Source organism: Corvus kubaryi, unplaced genomic scaffold (assembly GCF_017639235.1).
Source record: "Corvus kubaryi isolate FWS band 111438036 unplaced genomic scaffold, C.kubaryi_AGA036_p1.0 37391, whole genome shotgun sequence".
Classification (NCBI taxonomy): domain Eukaryota; kingdom Metazoa; phylum Chordata; class Aves; order Passeriformes; family Corvidae; genus Corvus; species Corvus kubaryi.
In genome coordinates, this window is record NW_024581130.1 from 5,891,666 (window position 1) to 5,915,635 (window position 23,970).

Here is a 23,970-nt window from a genome sequence, read left to right on the forward strand (position 1 = left end):
ACTGAACAAAGGCTGTTGTGGCTTGCTGGGTCTAGATGCTAATGGAGCTAGATCCCATGGAGAGCTTGAGGGTATCTCCTTTACAGTGCTAAAATTACTACTGTGAAGGTACTAATGAATAATTTTCTGTGTGAGAGAAGTTTGTGTGAACTAAAGCACTCCACTCTGTCTGGAGATAATAACACACTTGGGAAAAGTAAAGCAAACTTCTCTTAAGTAAATAATGTTTGTCTCTTTTTCCCTTTATTGTACTAACATTTCATAAGTTATTATTAGATGCAAAAGAAATTGACACAAACCGTGGCATAGAACTTAGCTCTGAAATACAAATAATCATAAGTTCCCAGTGTATTATTATTATTAGGATATATTATCGTGAAAGCATAAAAAATTTTATTATTCATTATGATTTAATACAGTGTGCTTCAACATCAGCTTTTTTTGACGCTGGTGAAAAAAAATAACTGAGGTACAAAAATTTTATGGTGTATTTTCATTCCTTTGGTGGTCCTGTAAACTGTTGTATATAGCAACAAATATTTACTTGCTAAGAAGATCTTAGATCTTAGATCAACAGAAGATCTTAGAAATGTCATTGCTATGGCTAGTTATTAATGGTTTCTTACCTGGTGAAAAAAAAAGATATTTTGCTTCATCTTCCAAACTTCACAATGTTCTTACATGCATCGAAAGTCAAGAACTGCATGCCTTGGTTAATGAGGGTTGGTACTGAAGTCCTTGCTTGTCATCCAAGATGCAGCACTGGTGCTTTCATCAGCTCTCTGGGTGTTGCCACTGCACCTCAAGTGCAGGAAGGAATTTTAGTTTAATGAGGCTTCTCCTTGACTGTGTCTTACATCAACAGCAAATGATTTCAAACAAGTAGTATTTTGGACAAGCAAATAACTGTGGATGAGATTTTCAACTGTTTACTTAATGGAAAAAGCAGAAATGAATCAGCCACTCTTCATTTTCCTCTTTGATTCTCATGCCAGCAAGCATTTGACCTTAACTCAGAAAACGCAGCTGGCGTTCCTTAGATGGGATTTCTTGGCTTATTGTAATAACAGAGACAAAGTTTCTTGTGAATGTTGGGACACAGCGAAGGCAAAATTCAAAACAGTGCAAATTAGGCATGTGAACATCTGTCAGTGTGGCAGCCTGAAATATCTAAGCAGTTGAAAATAAGGACTTGTCAAAGGGGAAAAAAATCTCCTAATAATATTTGCTCATTAATTCCATGATATACCCTTCAGACCTCAACTGGCATTGAGGATATGACCAACAGACATAATGCTGGTTAAGGAAAAAGAGAAAAAGGAACTGAAGACGCGGTGTGGCAGCAGTTACTGCCTGCTTCTTGTTTATTGCAGTCCTCACCATTATCTCTATGTGGCACTTCAGCATAACCTATGTAAACCAGGCTAGCTTAAGAAAATGCACCTTTCTCAATCCTGTAATAGGAAAATGTAAAGCATTTAACGTTAGTGGTGCTGAAGCTCCTTCTGCTGTTTTTTCTCTGTTATTTCCGATGCATCAGTATTTTCCCCTGTGCCTGCTCCCCTGGCTGGGGATGCAGGATGCTTGCAAACTGGTGTGAAGGGACACGGTGTTATAAACAGGTCTGAGGATGTGCCAGATGAGAAGATGTTATTTTCCTCTGTTCTATGACACATGCATAGTAACTAAGGTGTGCACATCCCATCATTATGCTTTGCTGCAGCTTTCCTATCCCCAGCAGTACTTCATTAACATTAAGAACATAGTTCCTGGTTAATCCTGGTAATTTTCAGCAGCCATTCTGATGCATCCACTTGAGCACCATATTATCCTAATACTGCTGCCATTTGCATGTCTTTGAAATACATTTTTTCTCAGATATTGTCCATTTAATCCACGGCGGTTTCCATCACCCTTTGTTCTTATAGTCATGCTTTACTTACAACTGATGAAAAAGAATAATCTACTAATTTCTCAATAGCTGTTAAAGGTTAAGAAGGAATCAACAAGGTGTAAACAGCAGCATGACAAGTCCAAAGATTTAGCTGTTTGAATGCTGACTACATAATTAGAAACATATAGAGCTAGAATTATAGTGAAACCAGGCCATTAAGATTTCAATATTTAATCAACAATTTTTCATGTGAATAAAATTGTTACATGCCATTTATCATTTCAGCTGTACTCTGACAGGAAAGAAAAAGCCTTTAGGAACAGCGATAAAATATTTAAGGAAGGTGTGACAATTATTCTTTATATTCACTTATCTGTATATAGTTTCTCCTCTCTTCCCTTCCCTACTCTTATCTGAGAGTGTAGGTCTTAGCTTATGAGACTGAAAGGAAAAGGATTTGTCTTTGTAATTTGCACATCAATATATGGCACCAATCCCAGGCAGAACAGGGGAAGGGCGTGTATTACCGACGTGCTCCAGTGCTGATCCAAAGTACTTTCAGCTCCAGAATTTTAACGAAGCTTTCAGGGCATCACTGTTTTACTGTGAGTGGACCTCCCTTCTTTCCCTGTGTGAGACTGCCTGGCCGTCAGTGTGGGTCTGGGCTCTGCTGGATTTCCATTCTCCAATTAGGGGGCAGCTTCATGGAGCCCACCTTCCCCTACTGCAGCAGTAAGAGAGTTGCACCTTCTAGAGGTCTCTGTCCCCTTGCTTTCTTGCACAAGCTCCTAAAACCAAGGCTGTCACTTGTCCTTAATTACTGATGTGTCATTAGGTGTATCTTATCCATTGCCTGTGAGAGCTGCTGAATGGCTGCACAGCAGATAGTACATTGTGCACCCACCTGAACAGGTGCAGCATTGTGCAATCTGGCCATATCAGGCCTTCAGTACAAGAATTCTGATACAAAAGCAGTGTCTTTGCTACTTTATGGGAATTGGAAAACACCTTATCTAATCTGTGGCTGCGAGCAGCCCAACCTGCAGATGTTTCCTGTGAAGTGTTACCTGCTGCTTTGTCCTTGAGCCATTGCCTGTTAGCTCACAGTGGCCATCACTCCCACAAGGCCTTTGATCCCCAGCAAGTGAGGCAGGATTTATGACATAAGATTGTTTAATGTGGTTTGGGTTTTTTTGTTTGGTTGGTTTTTTGCTTTTATTTTTTTTTTTGGTCTTTCCTGCTGCTGTGCTGGCTTGCACCTCTCCTTCTGCCTTTTTAGCCTCAGGAATTTTTTTGAAAGACATGTTGTACTTCTGTAGAGGACTTTTCTTTTTTCCTGGTTAAAATTTAAAAGAAATATAAATTATTTATAAACTGGCAACATAAAATGAACAGTGTAGCCATACATACCATTGTTTTTTAAAGACAAGGTTTTAAAGCAGGCTTCTTATTAAAGCTGTTCGTAAACTGTAGAGGTTACAGTGTTTCCTCTGAACTTAAGATGTTTTGAGCCTCAGACTTTAAAATACATATAAAAAAGTGTGGTTATTAACTGGCTACTCAAAGTGTTCTAAAATACTTGGCATTTTGATTTGAACTACTAAAAATGCATTAAAATATCCAGGTCTTTTCCAGCTTTATTGCGAAAAAAAAAAAATTAAGTCAGTGCCTATTCCCTGACCTGATGGTGTATTTAAAAGAGGTTTACCTGTTTTCTTTATCTTCAGTCCTATTTGCTCCCAAGTGGAGGCCTGGCCTTGAAAATTTGGATTTATGGCAACCTCTTTCTCCATCCTCTATTTTTTGCTTCTAGATTCATAACTGATGGGAGGCTTAAATGAATTCAAGTTCAGAAAGTTTTGCCTTTCATGGATATAGTTGCCTGCCTGGTGCAGAAATGTCTCAAGAAGTAATAAAGGAGTAGAAATTCCCAGTCTGTTGTTTGGGAAGTTGGTCAGATTCAGAGAAAGCAAAAGAAAATGGAGGGGGGATGAAATGAGGCACCAGAAGTTTGAAAGCAGGTGTAGCATATGAAGAATGTGGGAGAGATTTGTGTGAAATGGGATACCGGGAGGACAGGTTACAGAATGGCAACTACTCCCTATGGCATCTTCCTCACAAACTTTTGTTTGGTTTCCTTTGTTTGTTTTTTTTTTTTTAGACAATCTTTTTGTCCATTTCTAGCCTCCCTGCTGCTTACAGTAGCAGAATACAAGGGATATTTCTGATGCAATTCACCGATAAGTTGTCTTCTGATTTCACATAAGTTCTCTTGTTGATCTGTCTCATGACTATGAGAAAGCCATTCTCCAAAATGTTATTCACAGCAGGGTTTTTATACTTCTCTGAGAAGATTGTGAATAATACTGGAATTAGGTAAGAAGCTTCACAAATATATATATATACACACATATATGTATGGATTAGGCACTTTTCAGAATATTAGTCTGATATTGCCTTGCCTTCTTGAAAATGACTAACAAAGGAAATGGGGTTTTTTTTGGGGGGAGGGGGTACATGATACTCACAAAGGGAAAAACTAGAGGTAAGCAGTTTCAAAGAATTTGCAGTTATAATGGCCTTGGGATCAATTGGGAAAATCTCTCCAGACAGAGAGCAGCAGCATTGCACAGTTGAGTTAAAGGTTGAAAGCCTTAGGTCAAAGGGTGTCCTAGATTTTAAAGCTGCTAAAGGATAAAAGGAAATGGATTATCAGCCTGATAAGAGGAAATACAAAAAAAGAAAAAGATAATTATGGCAGAAACAGAACAGTCAACTTCTCACAGGCAAAGTTTTTTAACCTGAAAGGAACTTTAATAGCAGTTGCAATGAAATATTAGAGTGTAGATAGGGGGAAATATGAATATGAAAAATTACTCTCTTACCCTGTAACAAGATATACACTGTATCTTTGGATAGAAGAATAAGTATCTTTGCTTTGAAAAGACTCTTGATTCACTTTAATCAGTTGCTGTCACAGTCTGCTGAGGGATAAGGACTTTCAGCTGCAAATTTAGTCTATCATATCAGCCTGGTTAGCACCTGTAATCCAGCGAGGGTGAGAGGACTGCCTGATTTATCCAAAGCGAGATACAGGCAGGGAGGTCTGGAACCTAAGTATAGTTGTGATGAACAAAGAAAATGCTTTATCTGTCTAGGACAAAGGTAAGGAATGAAGGGTGTTTGGGTTTTTTGTTTGTTTGGTTTGGTTGTTTGCTTTCCTTTTCTGATACCTTTTTATTTTTTTCTATTTTTTCGTATTCTTTTTTTCCCCTGTAAATGGTGAATACTAACTCCATGTGAGATTCTTTTCACCTCTTTATTATTTAAGCACCTTTTTCAAAGACATAATACACGGCAGCTGTCCTCAATGCATCTTGTTGTTCCTGTTGTCTTTATAGCTGTAAATTCTTGTCAAATTTTTGATATAAGAGCTTGAAGTCTATATTTAGTTACCACCTCATTTTTTCAACATTTTTTGGAAATTTAGTTTTTAACCATTTAAAAAGCATTGGTATAGGATATTATAAATATTTTTAGGCTACATTATGTCTGCTGAGATGCTTAAAAGAGAAAAGTAGAGGCAAATATAATAATAGTCAATTCAGATGTTCAAAGCTTCTTTCTGAAAAAATAAGAGAACTTTGTGAAAGGTACTTTAGATATTCTTTATAATTCTTCTGGGGACAAAAGCACTCTGTGAAGGTTACTCAGGTTTTGCAAAACTAGAAAATCACGGAGAGTTCTTGTCTTATAAAATAAAATCCATCTATCCAAGCCTTTTGTGAAAGGCTAGAGACTGTGGATATTGATGTTTTTGATAGATGGAATGCTCCCAAACCAGCTCATCCCAATATGACTCCTCAGACTGAGACTTTATATAAACAAGAGGTTCCCCCAGAGTTCAGACTTCCAAGCTGATGATTAGCTGACAAAGCTAAAAATCCAGTTTCTTGATACAGAGAAACTATAACTTTCAAATTAATGAAGCAATCATTCCCTTAGATGACTTCTAACATTGCACCAGGTTTTCAGCAGGAAACACTGATAAATCTTGTGATACCTTTTCCATTACTCATTTGAGCATATCCACTAGATTACATTTTTATGGACTTCAGAGAATACTTCTTACTGTTTGGAGAAGTAAAAGGTGTTGTTCGAGAGGGCCCTACTCAAAGTAATGAATTTACTTACCTTGTTAGTGTTCCTCAAATTCTTTTTCTTCCATCTTTATTTTTACCCACACTGGCTACACAATTTTGACAGGATGCTTAGATACCCAGTTGGATGCTAATATCCTCAGTGAGACTGAACATGCAAAAAAGATGGCATGGGGGGTTTTTTGTTGTTGTTTTGGTTGGTCAGGGGTTTTGCTGAGTGTGATCCTATGGAACTGAAAAGGTTATTCTGTGCTATTATCATGGGTCAGGAAGTTGTCCAAGTGTTGTTTACTAAGGACTCAGTGAAGAACGGTTTTTACATGACCTTTCTGTACACAAAAATTAGAAAAGGGCAACAAAAATGAATAGAACCAAGAGGTTTCAAGTGGAAATGGATTGCATTGCTTAAATTCCCTTTGTTCAAAAAGAAAACATAATACAATAAATACATGTATAATTTTTAAATGAAGGGTAAGTTAACTATTATAGTTAAATATAAAGATATCACTAGAGAGGAGGATTATAAGGAAGCACTGAACATCATTGGCCTTTGGTTAAGGATGGAGAAAGGGATGGAAAATTAAGAAACTTGTCTTAAAATACTCCTGTGTAATTTCAAAGCCCTGGGCTAAAAGGAAATATATTGATGTAGACAAATACAACTGTTGACTTTCATGTTATGTAAACACTTGTTGAAAAGCTGAGGCAGTGCCTAAGTGTTCTTTTCTAATCAAACATGTGGTTTTTAATTTTTTTTTCCAACATATTTCAGTTTGCCCTTACCTTTCTCCCTGACTTATTTTGGAAGAAGAGGTTTTCTACTCTCAAGACTAGAAAATAGTTTTCCTTTATTTACCATTTCTTTGTTCAGTTACTTGTAAGAAAAGTACCACAATATAAAACCTGAAGTATTGTGGAACTTCACACCAGTATTTTATGCCTTCATTTCAATCCCATTTCATTCTGACTGGAAAAGAATAGCAAATTTTTTTGGTTTTATGTCAGGTTTTGAGGCTAACATGAAGACAGTTAACAAATTCAGGTTTTTGTACTAAAAACCAGTTCCCTTTTCTAAGGCTTTAACTGAGTGTTTATGGGCTTTTTTGTTAGGATTAAACATAAATTATAACAAAACCTAAGCCCACTTAACAGTTCATCAGAGAAAGTCTGGATTTCAGATTTCTTGGGGGGCAGGCAGAGAAGTCATTGTTCATAAAGCCTGTGTTTAGTATCTCTGGCTTCTTTCAGTTTAATATGGTTCTGATAATGCCACCAATAAGCAGCTGAATTCAACATCAAAAATCAGTAGAAGCAAGACATACCAGCCCAAGAAATACCATGGCTTGTCACAGCTGAGCTGTGTCTTTGGAGGTATTACTTCACTACAGCATGCTTAATTTGTTTGGTTTTATTTTAAAAAATGCCACAGTGGGAGAAAATCAGAATAAGTAAGCCAGAAGCAGAGCTGAGTTTTTGGGAAGAAAACAGCATCTTGGTGCTTCAGCTCTGCTACCTCCTGCAACCCAAAGCCAGGTTCTCAGTGGTAGCACAGCTCATTTCCACTTAACCACATCCACATGGGAGGGATTAAACTGTGGATGTAGAAAAGCACCTCTAATCCAATACAGCAAGAAAGGGAGGACAGACTTGGTTTTTGTGTTACTGCATTGGCACTTAGTAGGCAGTGTGCTCCTGTAAGGACAGAGCAGGTCAGTGAGCTTGGCAGTGCCATGAGATGTGTGAAGATGGCAGCATGCAGTGGCATTCCTGGCCATAGTCCTCATGCTGACTTTATGGCTCTTGTGTCCCTAGGAAGATATTTTCAGGATTTTCTGGAAAAAAAAAAAAAAAAAAAAAAAAGGGTATTAAACTGATAAGTGTGATTCAGCCTAAAGTAAGCACAAATGGAAGGTACTGTTTGTACAAACATCTCTGTGTGTTCCAGTTCACATAGGAATTGACAGCATTATGGCAACTCACTAATATTAAAAAAACAAAAGCTGAAATTCTGCAATGTTAAAGATGTATGCAGTAGAGAAACACGTCCAGTATTAGGAGTGTACATATTTGCCGGGTGTTTTAGCATGTAAAACCTAAGTGTCCCTTTCAAAATGTTGAGCAAGATTGCTGTCTGGACCTGCACCTGTGGACAGGTTTCAATAGGACAAACTGTGGGGAATTCTCACTTGCCTGTGCCTTGTGACAGAGAAGGAAAGCTTCTTTCAGTGTTGCAGCTTTGGACAATGAAAGTACTAAGGCAATTATGAAAGAATAGCCAATGTGCTCTAAAGTTAAGATTCCTTTGCCCTTTTTTTTGTGTAGTTTTTTCCCTGCTGATAATCTCAGAAGGTATCAAATTCTAACAAACAGAGAAAAAGGGGGAGAGAGAGGCCTGCTAAGTACAAGGCTGTTATATCTTAGAAGAATATAATATGAAGGAGTGTTACTTACCATGTCCTGCAATATTCATTGCCAGTTCTAGGAGATCAGTGTAAAACAGGTAAAAGTAAATACCATTTTGCAGGGCAGGTAGGAAACTTCTAGAATTCATTGCTACAGGAGGTCGAGTTGACACATACCATAAGCAGATTCCAAAAGATATTAGAGACGTTCATAGGCAACAGTTCTAAATAATGAGTAGATACAAAAGAGAACAAGAGGTGTGGCCTGCAGCACCCTTGACAGAAGCACTGTGGTTGCTGGCAGAGTGCAGGAGGAGTGGACAGCAGAAAATGGATGTACTCCTGTGCTTCCCTTGAACAGCCATCCTGCTGTTGCTGACCACAGCAGCGTGATGACCTGGGTGCACAAGCACGTCTCCTGTTCTTAGCTCACTTCTGCCTAACCAGTGAATTTTTTAGACCAAGTGTCTCAAAGCTTGCCAGCAGTGCAGGCAGAATTTACTTCTGTGCCTGTGACAGAATTGCTGCTTTAGGCACCACCGTGCCCGGGAGCGGTGAGGTGGAGGGAGAGCGGTGCCCGGCCACCAGGATGTGTTGACTATGGGCCTGCTGCCCAGGAATTGCTCTGCTGCTGCCACAAATACAGCACGAGATGGCTGAATATTCACTGCTGATCAGTAGCCTCCCCAACACCCAGAGAATGCAGATCTGCCTCTCTCTAAGCCCTGGCTTTTGTGCCTCCCATTGTTTTGCAACGATGGCTAAGTGCTCTGTATAAGACTAGAGTTGATGTATTACAATGTGACAGAGCTCCCTGAATAATTTATATCTGCAGTTCCATTTCATACTTATTTGTTATCCTATAGGTTTTCCCCTAGGACATGCCATCTAGTTTCAATTTAAAACCTAAGTTCCATAAATTACCGCTGCACAGAAGTTGCTTTAACACGCCATTTATGCAGGTAATGGTGCACATTGTAGCAGAAGTGTTTCAGAGTCCCCACTCCTGGGATTAGAGATCCACGGTGAGCTGGTAAATGGGAAACAATGCAGAGCTGGCCGGAAAATTGAACAAATCCACCTTAACATATCACAGCAAATCACACCTTAATGCTGTGAACTCTGTAGGGCAATGTTTCTGCACCAGCAAGGACATCTGGGTTCCCTGCTTGCATTAAGCAAAAAGGAAGTGTGTACATTGTGTATCTCATGTATTTAGTTACCAGTTCATGAAAGTGCACTTAGGAAGAGTATTAAGACATATTTATGGTAAGGTATAAATAAGGCCCATCACACCATCAGTTCTTAATCCTTGCTTTTATTCTCTGGGCAGATGATTTTCTCAAAAAAAATCAAAACTTCAGAGAATAGCCAGTCTAAGTAATAAGTTCAGCAACACTTTAACAATTACTAAAATGTGTGTAGATCTGTTATATTTCAAAATAAATGTAAGTACAGGGTTTTTTTCTTTAAAGACTAATATGAATTTTATAGAAGTAAGTGCATTTCAGAAAAAATCCCTTTATTTACATGTCTTGCCTCACTCAAATGGAAATCATGTCACTGCAGCCATTAGAACTACTTTTCTGTTTCTGAGGCCCCATTTTGGCTAAATGTTTCTCCTTAAGTATTTAGGTTTAATTCTTTTTCTTAGCACTTATTATATCTAATAGGCTTTAAACACCTGCTTCAAATTAGTCAAATTAAGTGTTTCTTGAGTAAGACTAGTGACTAATCCAGCAACTGCTAATTTTTGTGTATTATATTTTGGTTTATTACTGAGTCATACACATGCAGGTTTGGATAGAGATTGATATGTGGGCTAATACTGCACAGAGCTACCAGCTACAAGCAAGGTAGCATTGAATCCCCAGGCTGTGAATATCCTGCTGAAGTGACTGGTGTAAAAGGTCCTGAGATGCTCTGTTTGCTTGTGACACAGACAAGATGCAGTAAACCAACCTTTCATTCCCAGTTATGGGCCTGTCTTTTTGGTGATTTCCCTCATGTAAATTTGAAAATATATCTTGTTACATGTAAGTAGAGGCTGCATGCCAGTAATAAATACATCCTGCTGTCTGTTAGGCAGATCTCAGGGACTGTGGAGCTTCTTGAGAGTCTCTAGGACAGAGTTAGGTATCCCTTGCCAGTGGGAAGGTGTATGTGAACCTGCAGGACTGCCAGTCCCCTTCTCTGTGGTGCCCTTACCTTGCCTAGGGGGTTATTGCTGCCAGGGCATTGCCTTTGGTCTGTTTGATGTGAGTGCATCAGGCACAAGACGAAAGGTTTCACAAGAGAAGAATATCCAGGATTTCAAGTTAAATCTTACATTACTTGTGGTAACATGTGAAACAAGGAATTATTTAAGGGAAGGATGAAGAAAAGGTGGGAAAAGGGATGTGCTGTGACACAGCACAGCAACAGAAACAAGTTTAGGCTGTGTGTAACACGTGCTACTTTGGGACTGATATGCCTGGTTCAGGAAAAATACTCAGTGCATTCAAGTTCACTCATGAATGTGAATGGCCTAAGTAATTTGAGAATCCATTTACAAACCACTTACACCCACATCATCCTGTTTGCTCTTACCTAGCCAAGCATCTGTGGGCCCTGAAACCTCAGGAGAACTGTATTTTATTTAGGAAAGATTTTGGCCTGTTGCAGTACCGTTCTGCTTCCTTTTTTATTTCTCTTCTTTCTTATTTCTCTTCTTGTTCTTTCACTTTCTCTAGCAGTGCGCATCCAGGATGGTAAGGTTGTAATAGTGACAGTTCATTAGATCCAGTAATTCAAGTATTCTTTGGTGGTAGGTGACTATTCATAAGTTTCTGGTGCTGCTACTTCTGATGTACGTGTTCCATGTGTCTAAATAAATGCCTTGCTTTGATCCAACAGGCCAGAACCCGTACTGTGGACAAAGGATGGTGGAGAACTACCAGATCCAGAGAGAATGGTTGTCAATGGCAGGGTTTTAAGCATCAGCTTCCTAAACAAAACAGACAATGGCACATACCGATGTGAAGCAAAAAATCCCATTGGCCGAAACAGCACAGAATATGTCCTGATAGTACATGGTGAGTGTGCTCTCCTTAGTGCATGCTATGCATATTTAACATTTCCAGCTGATACAATTGCTTATGGTCATTATGGAAAGAATAGCAAGAAAGAGTTGGAAGTGTAATTGCACTTTTATTGATGCTATTGTCTAGCTGTGGGGAGTGTGTTGTCTTTCCTTTATTGGCACGCCTCTCTTCTTACAGTTTAAACAAAATATATTCACTTATGCTGTGAACTTTTTGCTAAGTAAGCACCTGTAAAAATGTTTTGCAGTGTGTGGGTATTGTTTCATAAATACTTACCTCAGGCGCAGCTGTTCAGATAAAGCTGGTTACAGAAGGATATGTGAAGAGAAATATCAGACAGATGTGTGCTTGAGGTTTTCTGCTTAGCTTTTATAGACCACCAAAGACAGGACATCGGATACTTCACACAAGTTACAACCTGCCACTGAGAAAATTCAGCTCATACAAGTTAGCTGATATCACCTGGCACATCATTAAAGTCTGACCTCAAAACTGTGTCATGTCCTAAATGTTTTATATTACTTCCAATAAAATGGAAAAATAGGAAGATTCACGTGAAATTACACTTGAGTTTTTTTCACCCCCTAATAAATTAGGCAACAATATATGTCATGTGAAAAGAATATCTGTCTTCTACACCAGTCATGAAATAGATTGCTATAACTCAGCTATAGGGGAGACTATACTGTAAAATTAGCATTTGCCTTTAATACAGCCTTGCAATTTGGATTCTAGGAGTCTCAAAACATGATGTTCTCTTATCACCGGTAATTCCTGGAAGGTTATGGTTTCCATAATTTGAATTTTAATATAAGAGAATATAGAGGCAGAAGCTCCACTGTAGTTCATTATAGTACTTTTCTACCTCTTTTTTTAATGCAATTTCTTGTAAGTATGACAAAATAAAATGAAAAAATTTAATGCAAATTGTAGTCTTTAAATGGACAAGAGAATTACATAGATTTTATTTGCTCATGCTAAACTTGGTTACAACAAGTATACATTTCCTTCATGGTTGTAAGGTATCAAACATTTTTCACTACAGGTTTAACCTGCCTCTGGGTATTTGGCATAAAAATTCTAGTAAGTGCTGCTTTCAGTAATGAGATATTTATTGGCACTGTTGATGAAATGTCATTTATCAAAAGAAACACTTAGGTTACTTTTCATTTTTCTCAAAGTTCACCACTAGTTTATGTAGGATTAGTGACACAAATAAGGAGGAGATCTTTGCATGAGGAACACAGAGCCTGTACAGCTGCGTGAGTATTTCTGTGTTAAAGACAAACAGAAAAACTAAACCCTCTAACCTCTACTTACATTGGCTGCTAAAAGAAGAGGAAAAGGAAAACTGTCTTTTGCATCCCAGAGGTGGTGGTGTGTTGGTTGTTGGCTGCAGGCACAAAGTGCTCTGCCTTTGATGAGGTAACGGCTTCTGCACTTACCATATGTTGAAACTTCTGTCATTTGTGTTTTCTGCCCAATTTATTTATGTGCTTGTTTCCAAAAAGATGGCCTTTTATAACGGCGGATTTTTTTCCACCAGCAGTGACTCTGCAGTAGAACTCTATCAAAGAATATTTCACCATTTCCACTTTCACACAGTGGCGTGTCCCCTGTTGATCTGATTATCTTGCATCAACTTCCTGGCAGTCTGTAAAATCATTCATTATCAGGGAGGTATTCTGTTATGTTTGGCAGCACATTAGGCATGTTATCAGGTTTAGCTTGCTCATTGCTGACCTTTCCTGTTATGAGTACCCGAGTTTTCCTAATTGCATTTCTGCGATTCCAGCGGTGGAACTAGAGAAGGTAAATGTCAGGTGCTTCCGAGGTTTCTGAAACAGAGTTATGTGACAGAGCATGAGATGATGTTTAGTACTTAACAGCTTACTGGGGTTCAGAGTTGTTAGGTTTATTTTAAGTAAGAGGAGACTGACAATTATTTTATCAAGTATGGCACAATCAGTTGTATAGATAAATTTAAGCAGCCTTACCCCTACTTTAGCTCATTACATTCATTAATGTCTCTAGTGAAACATAATCCTCCTAAAATTATACAATATTTTTTCTCTCTGTGGGCTAGAAAACCTACTTTTTATCATTTGCTGACATGCATCCTTCTATTTAATAGAGGATGTATTTTTTTGTCTTCCTAAATATATCTGGAAGCATCCTTTGATTTCTCTCATTTTTTCTCCTGTGCTTAACATGTTGATGTAATTTTTTCTCCTACTCCTTTGTTAGAGCTCATTTATCACATCGCTTCTTACCTTGAATATCAGGTTTCTAAGACAAGGTACATGCCAGATTTCCCACACGAGCTTGTGTGAGAAAACAGTGGACATCAGTGGAAGGCATCCTCTGCAGAGGCAGGGAAGTGCAACATGATTCACAGCTTTCCTTTTCTTATGTGTGCTGTGATTTCCATACATTTTATTCCTTCCTTTTTTTGCTTCAACAGATTTTTCTCTCTGTTTGTTAATGGTGTAAAAGCTTTTTTTCTTTTCTTCCGCCTATGAAATCCCCCTCTATGATACCTAATCTCCCAATTCTCTCAATTTTTTTAAGCTATCTTCCTAACTCAGAGAAGATTTAAACAGCTGTAGTGTAGAGGGAAGATTGCCTAAAAATGGAAGGTACAGTTTATCATAATTAGAGATTAAGGGTAAGCAAATTATTTATATGTATTAATTATACAAACCAAGCAAAGAGTGTCTCATGCCTTTAACTGGACCAACCTAAACACAAAATTATATGGAAGAGTAATATTTTTTCCACTGTGAGTGCTGATGAGGTAATCCTGTTTTGATGTTAAGTGATGACAGTGGAAAAAAATATTACTATAAGCAGATGAATGGCAATCTGTGCAATACAGTTAGTAGTTGATAACATAAACATTATTTTTAGATTTTTTGTATAATTAAAGAAACCAGACTTCAGAGAAATTGAATCTATTTGAATGAGGTAAAAGGCTTGAGCTATTAAGTATGCTCATGCTGCTTTGCTGAATCAATGTGACTGCTAATTTCATTTTTCTTAACATTTATTGTTAATAATAAATGTCAAAAAGTACTCTGTGGAGCAGGAAGGTGGGTACAAAGTCAGAGTTTATAGGCAGAAGCACAAAGGCAAGACATGTAGTTTGCTCAAACATTTGTTTCGTGCAGTAACAAAGGTACAGGCTTTAATGCCTGTAGCTGTTGTCATTTCTGTATTCTAATTGGCAAGCTTAGTGCTTTAGAAGTGCACATTCTGGCTAGATATATTACACCCTTTCTTTGGTAATGGGCCCCAGGCAATTTTCACTCTCTTCCAATTTATTAAGAATTTTTGTTTGCCTTTGTCCAAATACTAGTCATTAATCATCAGCAAACAGAGCAAACTGTCAAACTCGTGTAGCTCAACCCAAAAACATAGACTCTGCTTGCAGAGCTCCGGTAATAAGTGCAGTGATTTAGCTGGAGTTGGGGATGGAGGTGTTCGATCATAATCAACCTGAAGACACAGCTGCTGTGCTTGTGGGAGTAGTTCATAACCTCTGGGTGTCACTGCCAAAGACTCAGCTCAGCATCGTGGTGGAGTGAGTGACAGAAGTCCACATCGTTGAGAAACCTTCCTAATGGAAACAGCAGCAGCTGATAATTTGCAGGCCTGTTTGAAACAGAGTACCTCGGTGGAATATCCTGATATGCCAATTTACAGCCAGGCATTAAATTAATTGAAATATTCAGAGCTATTATGTGTTGTGCAGCAATTATCTAGAAGAGCAATATAGAAATGAACATGAATCAGCAGCTGTGGATGGTCAAGGCAGTTCTTATTGCCCAAATTAGAGCTACAGTGGAAAGCATTTGAGCCAGTTACTTAGGATCTCTGGAGAATAAAAAGTGGCATAACATTTCTTTGTCTCCAGCCTCTCAATTTTATATTTTTTTTTTTCCTTGGGCAAGCTATTTTTTGCACATAAAGGTAACTGAAAGACCAAGTTACATTCTCATTAGTATTTTGAAATACGATTTCAAACAGAAGATCTCCTACCATGTGTAAGACCAGAGGTTCCACTGCATCTTTCCTAACTCTGACATTATTTATATTCCACCTGCTTGTCCAGTCCCATTTCAAAAACATTTGTCATCTTAGCTTCCAGAGTAACCTGTGGCAACAAGATTCTGAATTTAGTTATGTGCTTTGAGGGAAAAGTATTCTCTTCTGTTTGTTTAAGCCTGGTGCTTGATCTCTTCACTTTCCAAACTTACAAGCTATTTGGCCTCTTTTGCTATTTGTGCTGGAAGTTTGCATTTAAAATTATATTTGCTGCTTCCGTTCAGTAGATTCTCAAGTATTTCCACATTGGTCTCAACTTCTCGTTAACTGTGATCTTAAACTCTGCATTTCCTGGAATCCTCTCCCTTGTATCCATTCTCCTTCTTTCATGGTCTTTTTTTTCCCCCTTTTTTCTTCATTTTTTGGTCTAGTTCTAAATCTCTGTGATTGACTGTTCTCCATATCTGGAACAACACTATGCCAAATCTGCACCAGACACCTTAGTTTATTAAATCCTATCTCTAAATACATTTATAGAGATTCACCTTCTGTGCCCAACAATAATTCCAGCACAATGCACTTGTACATCTATGTTAGTTTTTTTAAAATTGGTGGAAGCTCTGTGGAATCCAAACACATGAAATTGAACAAACTCTTCTACCTCTATCTGTTCTAGATTCTTTTGTCTTTGTCAGTTCATTTGCCCACAATCAGATTTTTGTTACGTTTCATTTCTGCTGTGATATCCTCATAGGGGCTCAGTCTCTTTCCTTTTTTCCTCTAACTCACTTGGGCATATCTCTCCATAAAGGTAGAAACTGAGTAAAGCAGTAAATTGAAAGAAAATTGAGGAGGTGACGATATTTTCTGGTTTCTTTCAAAACTAAGCTTGCTGAATAGGCAATAGATCTTTCAGTTTGAAAATATTTTCACTACAGACGTCTGGTAAATCTTGTGCAGTGTTTTTGGACCCCTTATCCTCATAAACATGTAACAAAAACCACATAAAAAAATTTGGGAGGGAAAGGAAGTCGCATCCTTGTGGAGCAGCACATTCATCAGTAATCTTGGCTGCTCTGTGTTTTGGTGTTAAGATCCTACAAGTTGAGGTAACTGGACAGTTTCTAAAGTTTCCTTCTTTAAAGTTTTCTGAGTTAAAATGTCTCATTTACACACACACACACACACACACACACACCTACCTCAGAGAAAAGGCTTTCTCTGCCTATGGGAACACCTTGCCTTTATGTGAACAAAGCTTGGGCTTTGCAAAAAGAGAATCGGTGTGATGTAACAATAATAACATTTATAGCTACAATAATGGGTGAGTTTGGTAAAAAACCCTGACATTGCCCTCATAGCAATCAAGGCATATCAAGAATATGAGACTCAGAAGACTTCTTAGGACTTAGGTAGAAATTCAGTGTATGTGACTACCTGTGCCTTTTAGTTTTGAGATTTTTCTTTTTTGTATCTTCATTTGACATAAAAGAAAGAAGTCTCAGTTTTGCGTCCTTAAAACAAAGGTGAAAAGTTTCTCCTTATTCCCATTTGATAAGAAGTAAAAATAAATTTAAAAGTACAGAAGATAACTTGCAGAAAAAGGAGCCTGGGCTTTCAGTTGGAAAATAAATTAATAAAAGCATGCTCCTGAATATTTTCTTGGTCTCAAAAGCCTTCCTTTCCCCCAAGCTATCTTCTTCAAAGCATAGCCCTTCAAATTGTGTTGAAGTAATCTAATTTTACATCAATGTTCTCAAATGACATTAAGGTATTAAATCATTATCACAACATTAAAGCTGACTTCTCCAGAAGACTCTTAGTTTGTTTAGAAGAGGTGGTCCAGACCTTAAAGCACAGTGCAGATGAATTTCCTGCAGTCAGATGAATTAGGAAATCATTGGATAATAGAGCTTTTGTTATTGGGCTGAAGAAGAATAGTCTTTACTTGACATTTTCAGGTATGAAAAGTCTGTCCAGAAACTTGTGGTGGAGTTGTTGGCTTAATTTTATGGATAAATTGTCCAGCTGTTATCCCTGAACACTCTCAAGGCAACTACTTTGAAATTGCTTTTTGTTGATAAATACTTGAATAGTGGGGTGTATAGTTGAGCTGTGTGAACTGATCTTTCTTCATTTATGGTGACTTAAGAAAAGTAAGATACAAATTTCTTTTCCAGATAAGCTTAAAAGTATTTTGGAAAGGTCAAGAAAATAACATTCCAAACCACCCTAACACTTTTGGGGAATATGTTGGACACGTACATTTTTACATTAATATACTGTTTCTCATGAAAGAAAACTTCTAAAATGAAGTGATTTTTGTTGTATAACATATAAAAGAATTTTTAAAATTAATTTCATACTGGAATACTTACTGAAATAATTTAATGCAGAGTATTTCAGCAGCAGGAAATCTCTCCCCAGGCTCCTTAACAATATAACAATAACAATATATAGAATAGATCAATGTAACCTTTAACAGTATATTCTAATATGTAAAGCTCCTTCCTATTTGAATACATTTTCTATGTGTTCTAAAACCTGTGGTTTTGGACAAAGTCTTTAATCTCACGCAGCTCTGGAAAATACTTGATTTTCTTGTGCACATATTATTGGCTGATGTGACAGTTCTTATGGGATTTCTGAAAAAGAAAATGTTGTGTGGATACCAGATATATCCATCTTGCTTTTTTTGAAAATAACTGTTTTAACTGACTTTCAGTGCTGTGTGTTTCTGAAATAAGGCTTTAGTTTGTTACCACTGAATTGCTGTAGTAGCAAAGCTTGCTCTTTGATTTTTCACCCTTTGCTATTGCTTATACTCCCCAATTTTCCTGAACTTCACTTAAACTGAGCCTTTTTGGGTTTTTTTGAGATGCCAGCTTGCAAAATTACCATGTCTATGAACATCATATGCAACCTTCATGAAGAAAACATTAACTCAATAATTTCACTTGAGAATGATGATAAAGTTATAATCTAATATTTGCTAATGATCTTCTGTTTCTATCTAGATCATTTATTATTCAGGAAACCCAAACCATAAAGACAATACTGCAGTGACTTAGTGATTTCTAAATTGTAGCCTTTCCTGCACCAGGAGGTGGTGGAGGGCAGATTAGGGTGTCCAGTCTCTTTCTTCCTCATACGGTGCTTCCATAACTTACCTTTGTTTTGAGAATAGCTTCCTCAGTGTTTCACTCAATTCAGGAAAGAAAACAGAACATTATCTAAGTGATATTGCTTAAAATGACAACTGGTCATGCCAGGTGATATGTCAGAACTGTGCTTTGTTCCAGCTGAGATTGTGAATCCTCTTGGAGATAGATATAAATGCCTTGGAGGCTGAGAGGGGTAGAGAAAAGCATCTCAAAAAAAACATGCATCTTTCTTAGAGGGCTTTGAGAACTTTTGTATCTGAGGCCTCTGATCACATAGGAAGATGAGCATGGAGGCTCAGAGAGAAGTAGATAATTAGCTTATCTCAACCATTCATATTGCTATCATCCATAATTTTATATTAGCATTTATTAGTACTGATCACTCTATTTTTGTTGTTTAAAGTTTAATTATTAATTACTTAGTGAATTTTTCTGGAGTTTATCTTAGCCTGCATTTCTTTGTTATATAAAGGAAAGATATTCAGTAAAATGTTTCTTACAGTACTCCATTAGCATTTTTCTTAGAGCAATTAAGGTACTTCTCCACTTGTTTTCAGTATTCTTTCAAATAAGAAACAGAACAAACCTACAAGAATTTGAAATTTGCCTAAACAAAATTTAAAAGTCTTCTTAACATCTCTCTTCACAGCATAGATTCAGTCTGAATTTGTGTTGGGATTCAAAGTGTCTTTAGCCCCTCCTCCAAAATGGAATCCTCTATGCTGCAATCACAGAATATTTTTTCTAGCTCTTACTGCTTGAATTCTTGATGCAATATTATAAAACTCCCTTTGCTTTGTAATTAAAGTCCCGTTTTTTATTGCTGAATCCTGTCACAGACTTTCTGCATTGGATCTTACCCTGACTTGCTATGCCTTAATGTGACTTTGTCTCAAGGATTCCAGAGTGTTTTGGCATCAATCTTTCTGCATGACTCCTATGGAAAGGGGAGCAGACCCAAAAATAACCAGGAGGACAGTAAGGGTGTATCTCAAAACCATCCTCATGTGCAAGGAGAAAAAACGAAGCAAAAACCCAGTAAGACCATTGCTACCAAAGCTGATGTAGCTTGGAATCTGCCATTTGAGGATGTCCCACAGTGCCTTGACTTCTTTCTCCAGGCTGTGGTTCCCTCACAAGCACTGAGAAAGCTCTCAATATGCGTGAAGGAACTCACCTGGCAGGTGCTTGGGAAGAGATCTCCAGATCTCTGCCCCGACTGATGGTGTTCATGTTGTCGTATAAGCTGATGTGTCATTTGTGACAGTGACCCCAGCAGTTTTTAGTCAGGACCCTTTGCTTTCCTTTCATTGGTATCCACACAGCTTGCTTACTCCCTTGAAGAAAAAAAATTGTTTTTCTTGGTAACCTCATGCCTGAGGAGGGTTTATCTTTCAGCTTATTAATCCTCAGGACAAGTGTAGAAACAAACAAATCAAAGGGGAGGAGGAAGGACAGGAGAAAGTTTGGCAGGGAAAAACTTGAGGAGTGGGCCAAGTGTTTATTCTTCAGGTATTATTGTGGGTCATTGCAGTAGTGGATTTGGTTTTCCCCCAGTGATTTCTGTAGTTTACATTTTCTGCAGGTTTCCCAATCCTTGATTGGTGGGCAGCAGGGAGGATTGAGGGATGCTGACATGTTGAAGTGTTTGACTGAGGAGAGCTCTGGATGGCTTTCATCATTCCAGAGCAGGAACTGAAATTTCTTTGCACTGCACTTTGTTTAAAGTAAATTAGCAGATACGATCAAGCATTCTTTATAAAAAACCCTGCTATTTCCATGGGTGAACTATCCTGCTTGATGGCATAATAGTTAGGGTACTAAATATCTGCCAGCTTGATGGGAAGCTGGATAATTTTTACAAAATTAAGTCTTGGCAATATTGCATGGATCCCACCATTCATAGTTATGTGTTATACAAAGCCAAAGAGTCACAGCAGGAATTCAACTACATGTATAGAACTCTTTTGAGGACAAAAAACGCCAAAAACCCAAAAAACAGAGCATAAAAGATTGACAGCTAGAAAGATAGGGCCTTATTTTCTCAGGTAGTGTACTTTGGTGATAGGAATGTGAGAATTAAGTGTATTAGTCAAAGACAGTGCCATGAAGTGCAAAAATCTATGTTTTAGGTTGCAAAGTGCCAGTCACTTTCCCAAGGTGATTTTCAATAAGATACAGCCATCCCACTGTGATAAAGTGTTTCAGATTAGTGTTGGATCCTTTGGTTTTACTTTGAAATAAACTTATTTAAAATAAATGTCAGTCCCTGTTATCTCTCTTTACTAACCTTAGAATTATTGCAGTGAGTTTGGAGTTGTTTAAGCAACTTCAGTGATTTGCCCTGAATTTCTCAGAGAAATGAAAGTAGCAATTGTAATAAAATAGAGATCAGCAATCTGTTTACCTCCATTTAGTTTCAACACATGTGCCCATAATTAAGGAAATTTTGGAAAATTCTCTATACCTTCTTTCTTCTTCTCAGTGCAATTCTGGCTGAGCTTTTTGAATTTTTTCTTTTTTTTTTTTTTTATGTTTGCAGAAAGAGTCAAGTGTCATTCTGAGAAAGCTGTCATCTTTGTTCAAGGCTGCTGGTGTCTGAATTTGTATTGTGCATTAGCTTTTCCTTATAGGTTTTCAAGGGCCAGCTGCTGGTACTTTATTTCATTTAATTTTGAATACCTCTATTTTATGGCCTGGAAAAACAAGGAAATATGGCTTGTCTGCTTACTTAAAAAGAATAAAAATGAACATCACAGCCTTAATGTGATTTTTAAGCAGTGGCAATGGGCCTAGAAAACCGTATTAATACTGATAGAATGGTGTGCTTCTGGGGAAAATTGTGCTGGCTTTATTCATACAAGATGTTTGGTGGCTTTTGTGGTAACATTTTGTCCTGAATGCAGTGAAATTGGCACTGCAGGTATAAGGACAACTGCTTTTTTAAATGCAATTTTGAGAGGTTTTGGTTTTATGGTGGTTTTTTTTTTTTTAGCAGAGGATTAAAATGAGCCTCAGGAGATCTGTTCTGAACGCCCCTGTAAAATATAAGACATTCCACTTAATTCTTCTGTGTTCATTTCCCCAGCTGTGAAGTGGGAATAATACTGTCTCTTTTTTCCTAAAGTTTGGTCTGCATTGCCCAAAAACTGATCTCACAGATCCTCAAGGCAGAGGTCCATTCTTTACTGTTTCTGCTTTTGTTAATGTAGAGTTGTGAACAAGCAGGACATATACAGAGATACCTTTTATAAGTAGAGCATCTTCATTTGAGGCTCTAGTGTCAAAAAACACTCTAAAAATTTACCTTTTTATTTTTTTAAAATGTTGAATTACCAAATTCTTTTTCTTAGCCTGTTGCATGCTCTGCAAATTTTACTTAATTTCTTTCAGGCAAGTTGCATGAGCTTCAGTGCGGTATTTGTAGCTACTTTAATGAGATATCTATCTCATCTATCTCTGTCTGTCTTGTGATGGGTTGACTTCTTTAAAATAATAGGCTTTGTTATTTTTACTACTATTGAATTGGAAAGGACTTTTTTCAACTGCTGGCAAAACTTATGCCAAGTTTGGGAAAAAATTAGGCCTTGCAGTACTTCTGGAGTAATTTGAAATCTGCATTATATTCATATAACTCCAGAAAACTGAAGATTAATCTTACTGTTGAATACTTGGTTTGATTTGGCCTCAGAGGTAAATCTTGCACTAATAACCATTAATAAAGTAAAACCTAGAGGGCCTGAAAACAGACTCTTCGGTATTAAAGAATTTGCCTACTTGAGAATTTAAATTTTTCTTGCACTAACATAATTTTCAATATCTAATCACCTGGTTAAGTTGTTATTTTGTCAAATCTATCCCTTTATGTTCTGTGTGTGTCACCTGGTTTTAGCACAAATAGAAATTAAGAAATAAGGCATTACAGCCTATTAGCTTCCTACAGTCCAAATGTTGCAGATAATACAATCTTCCTCACCAAAAGTGAGCAGCAATAGGTAAATGTATTGTGAGACAGTACATTATGTCACCTTTTATTCTTCTGCTTCACTGGGAGCAGGGACAGGGAGCTTTTTAAATGGCTGGGCCGGTGACAAACAATGAGTCTGACAGACGGTGAAATGGGAGCGTGTTCCAGCATCTCCAGGCCTTCATTGCAAACTTCTGTCTCTGTTTCAAGGGAGCTGCAGTCAGAGTGCTTTTGATGATAGCAAATTCAGTGGAGTGCTGTGGGGAGCAAAATGATCCCTAAAGTAAGCACTGAGGGCTTCAAAGGTCAGAGCCGACATTTTAAAAGCTATGAGCCACCAGTGCAATACTCAAATGTTCATGTTAGATGCTTTCCTGTGAAATGCTTCATTCAGGCTTCCTGTGGTCCCTCTGTGCAGCTCTGCCAACTGTGTGTGCAGCAGACTGCCCCAGTCTCCAGATGACAAAGCCATGTTTGGGGCAACATCTGGTGCTGTGCAGAAAGGTCACGTTTTAATATCCCTTAAAGAAAAAAAAAAGACCTTTCCTTTCTGTGTTTACTGCTACTCTTGGAATTTTTAGCAAGTACCCATGAGCATTATAAAGCACATAGTCCCAGTGTCTACTAAATCTCAGATTCTGATCTGTGCAAGGGGCAGGGTGGGTGCTGCCCCTACTCAGCATATTCTGCTTGTTAGGGTGCCCACAGAAGGTGCCAGAGGTGGGTTTTACCTAAATACCCCTCCTGCCTGCCTGCCTGGCCCAAGGCCCCACAGCTCTATCTACAGCTGACCTGGGTCTGGGCAGATGCATCCTGGGGGAGGAGAGAAGTCAAAGCTGGTCACTGCTCTCAGCCCTACAAACTTACCCTCCCTTGCCATGTCTTTCCTACCACACTGAGGCACTTCCATCCCACTGCTTCTTCCTTCTCAGCGGCCTGAGAGCCACAGCTGCTTGTTTTCTGACAGCTGTCTCATCTGTCCTGAGCCTGACCTGGCTTTACTTGTGGAAAATCAGCCTTTCACACACCTGTGGTCTTTGTGAGTCCTGCTGTTGCTCTGGTGCACAAAATAAATGAGATATTCACTACAGGAGTTCTTTCAAGAAAATTTAGGGCAGCTAACTTCTTCTTCATATTTCAGTGTCAAATGAGATGGCATAATCAGAAATAACTTGCTACTACACCTTGTTTTTTCATATTCATAGCATTTTTTATTTTGTCATGAGCAATTCTGATCAGAGCATGTGTTGTAA

General features: G+C 38.0%; 1 protein-coding gene across 3 annotated transcripts in view; it reads left to right on the forward strand.

Moving 5' to 3' along the window:
- CADM2 (cell adhesion molecule 2) overlaps window positions 1-23,970 on the forward strand; it is a 591,021-nt gene that overhangs the window by 511,487 nt on the left and 55,564 nt on the right. For all 3 annotated transcript variants that reach the window (XM_042037859.1, XM_042037861.1, XM_042037860.1), the window contains one exon: window positions 11,352-11,530. In XM_042037859.1, coding sequence (XP_041893793.1) covers window positions 11,352-11,530 — 179 coding nt within the window. The remainder of the gene's footprint in view (window positions 1-11,351; window positions 11,531-23,970) is intronic.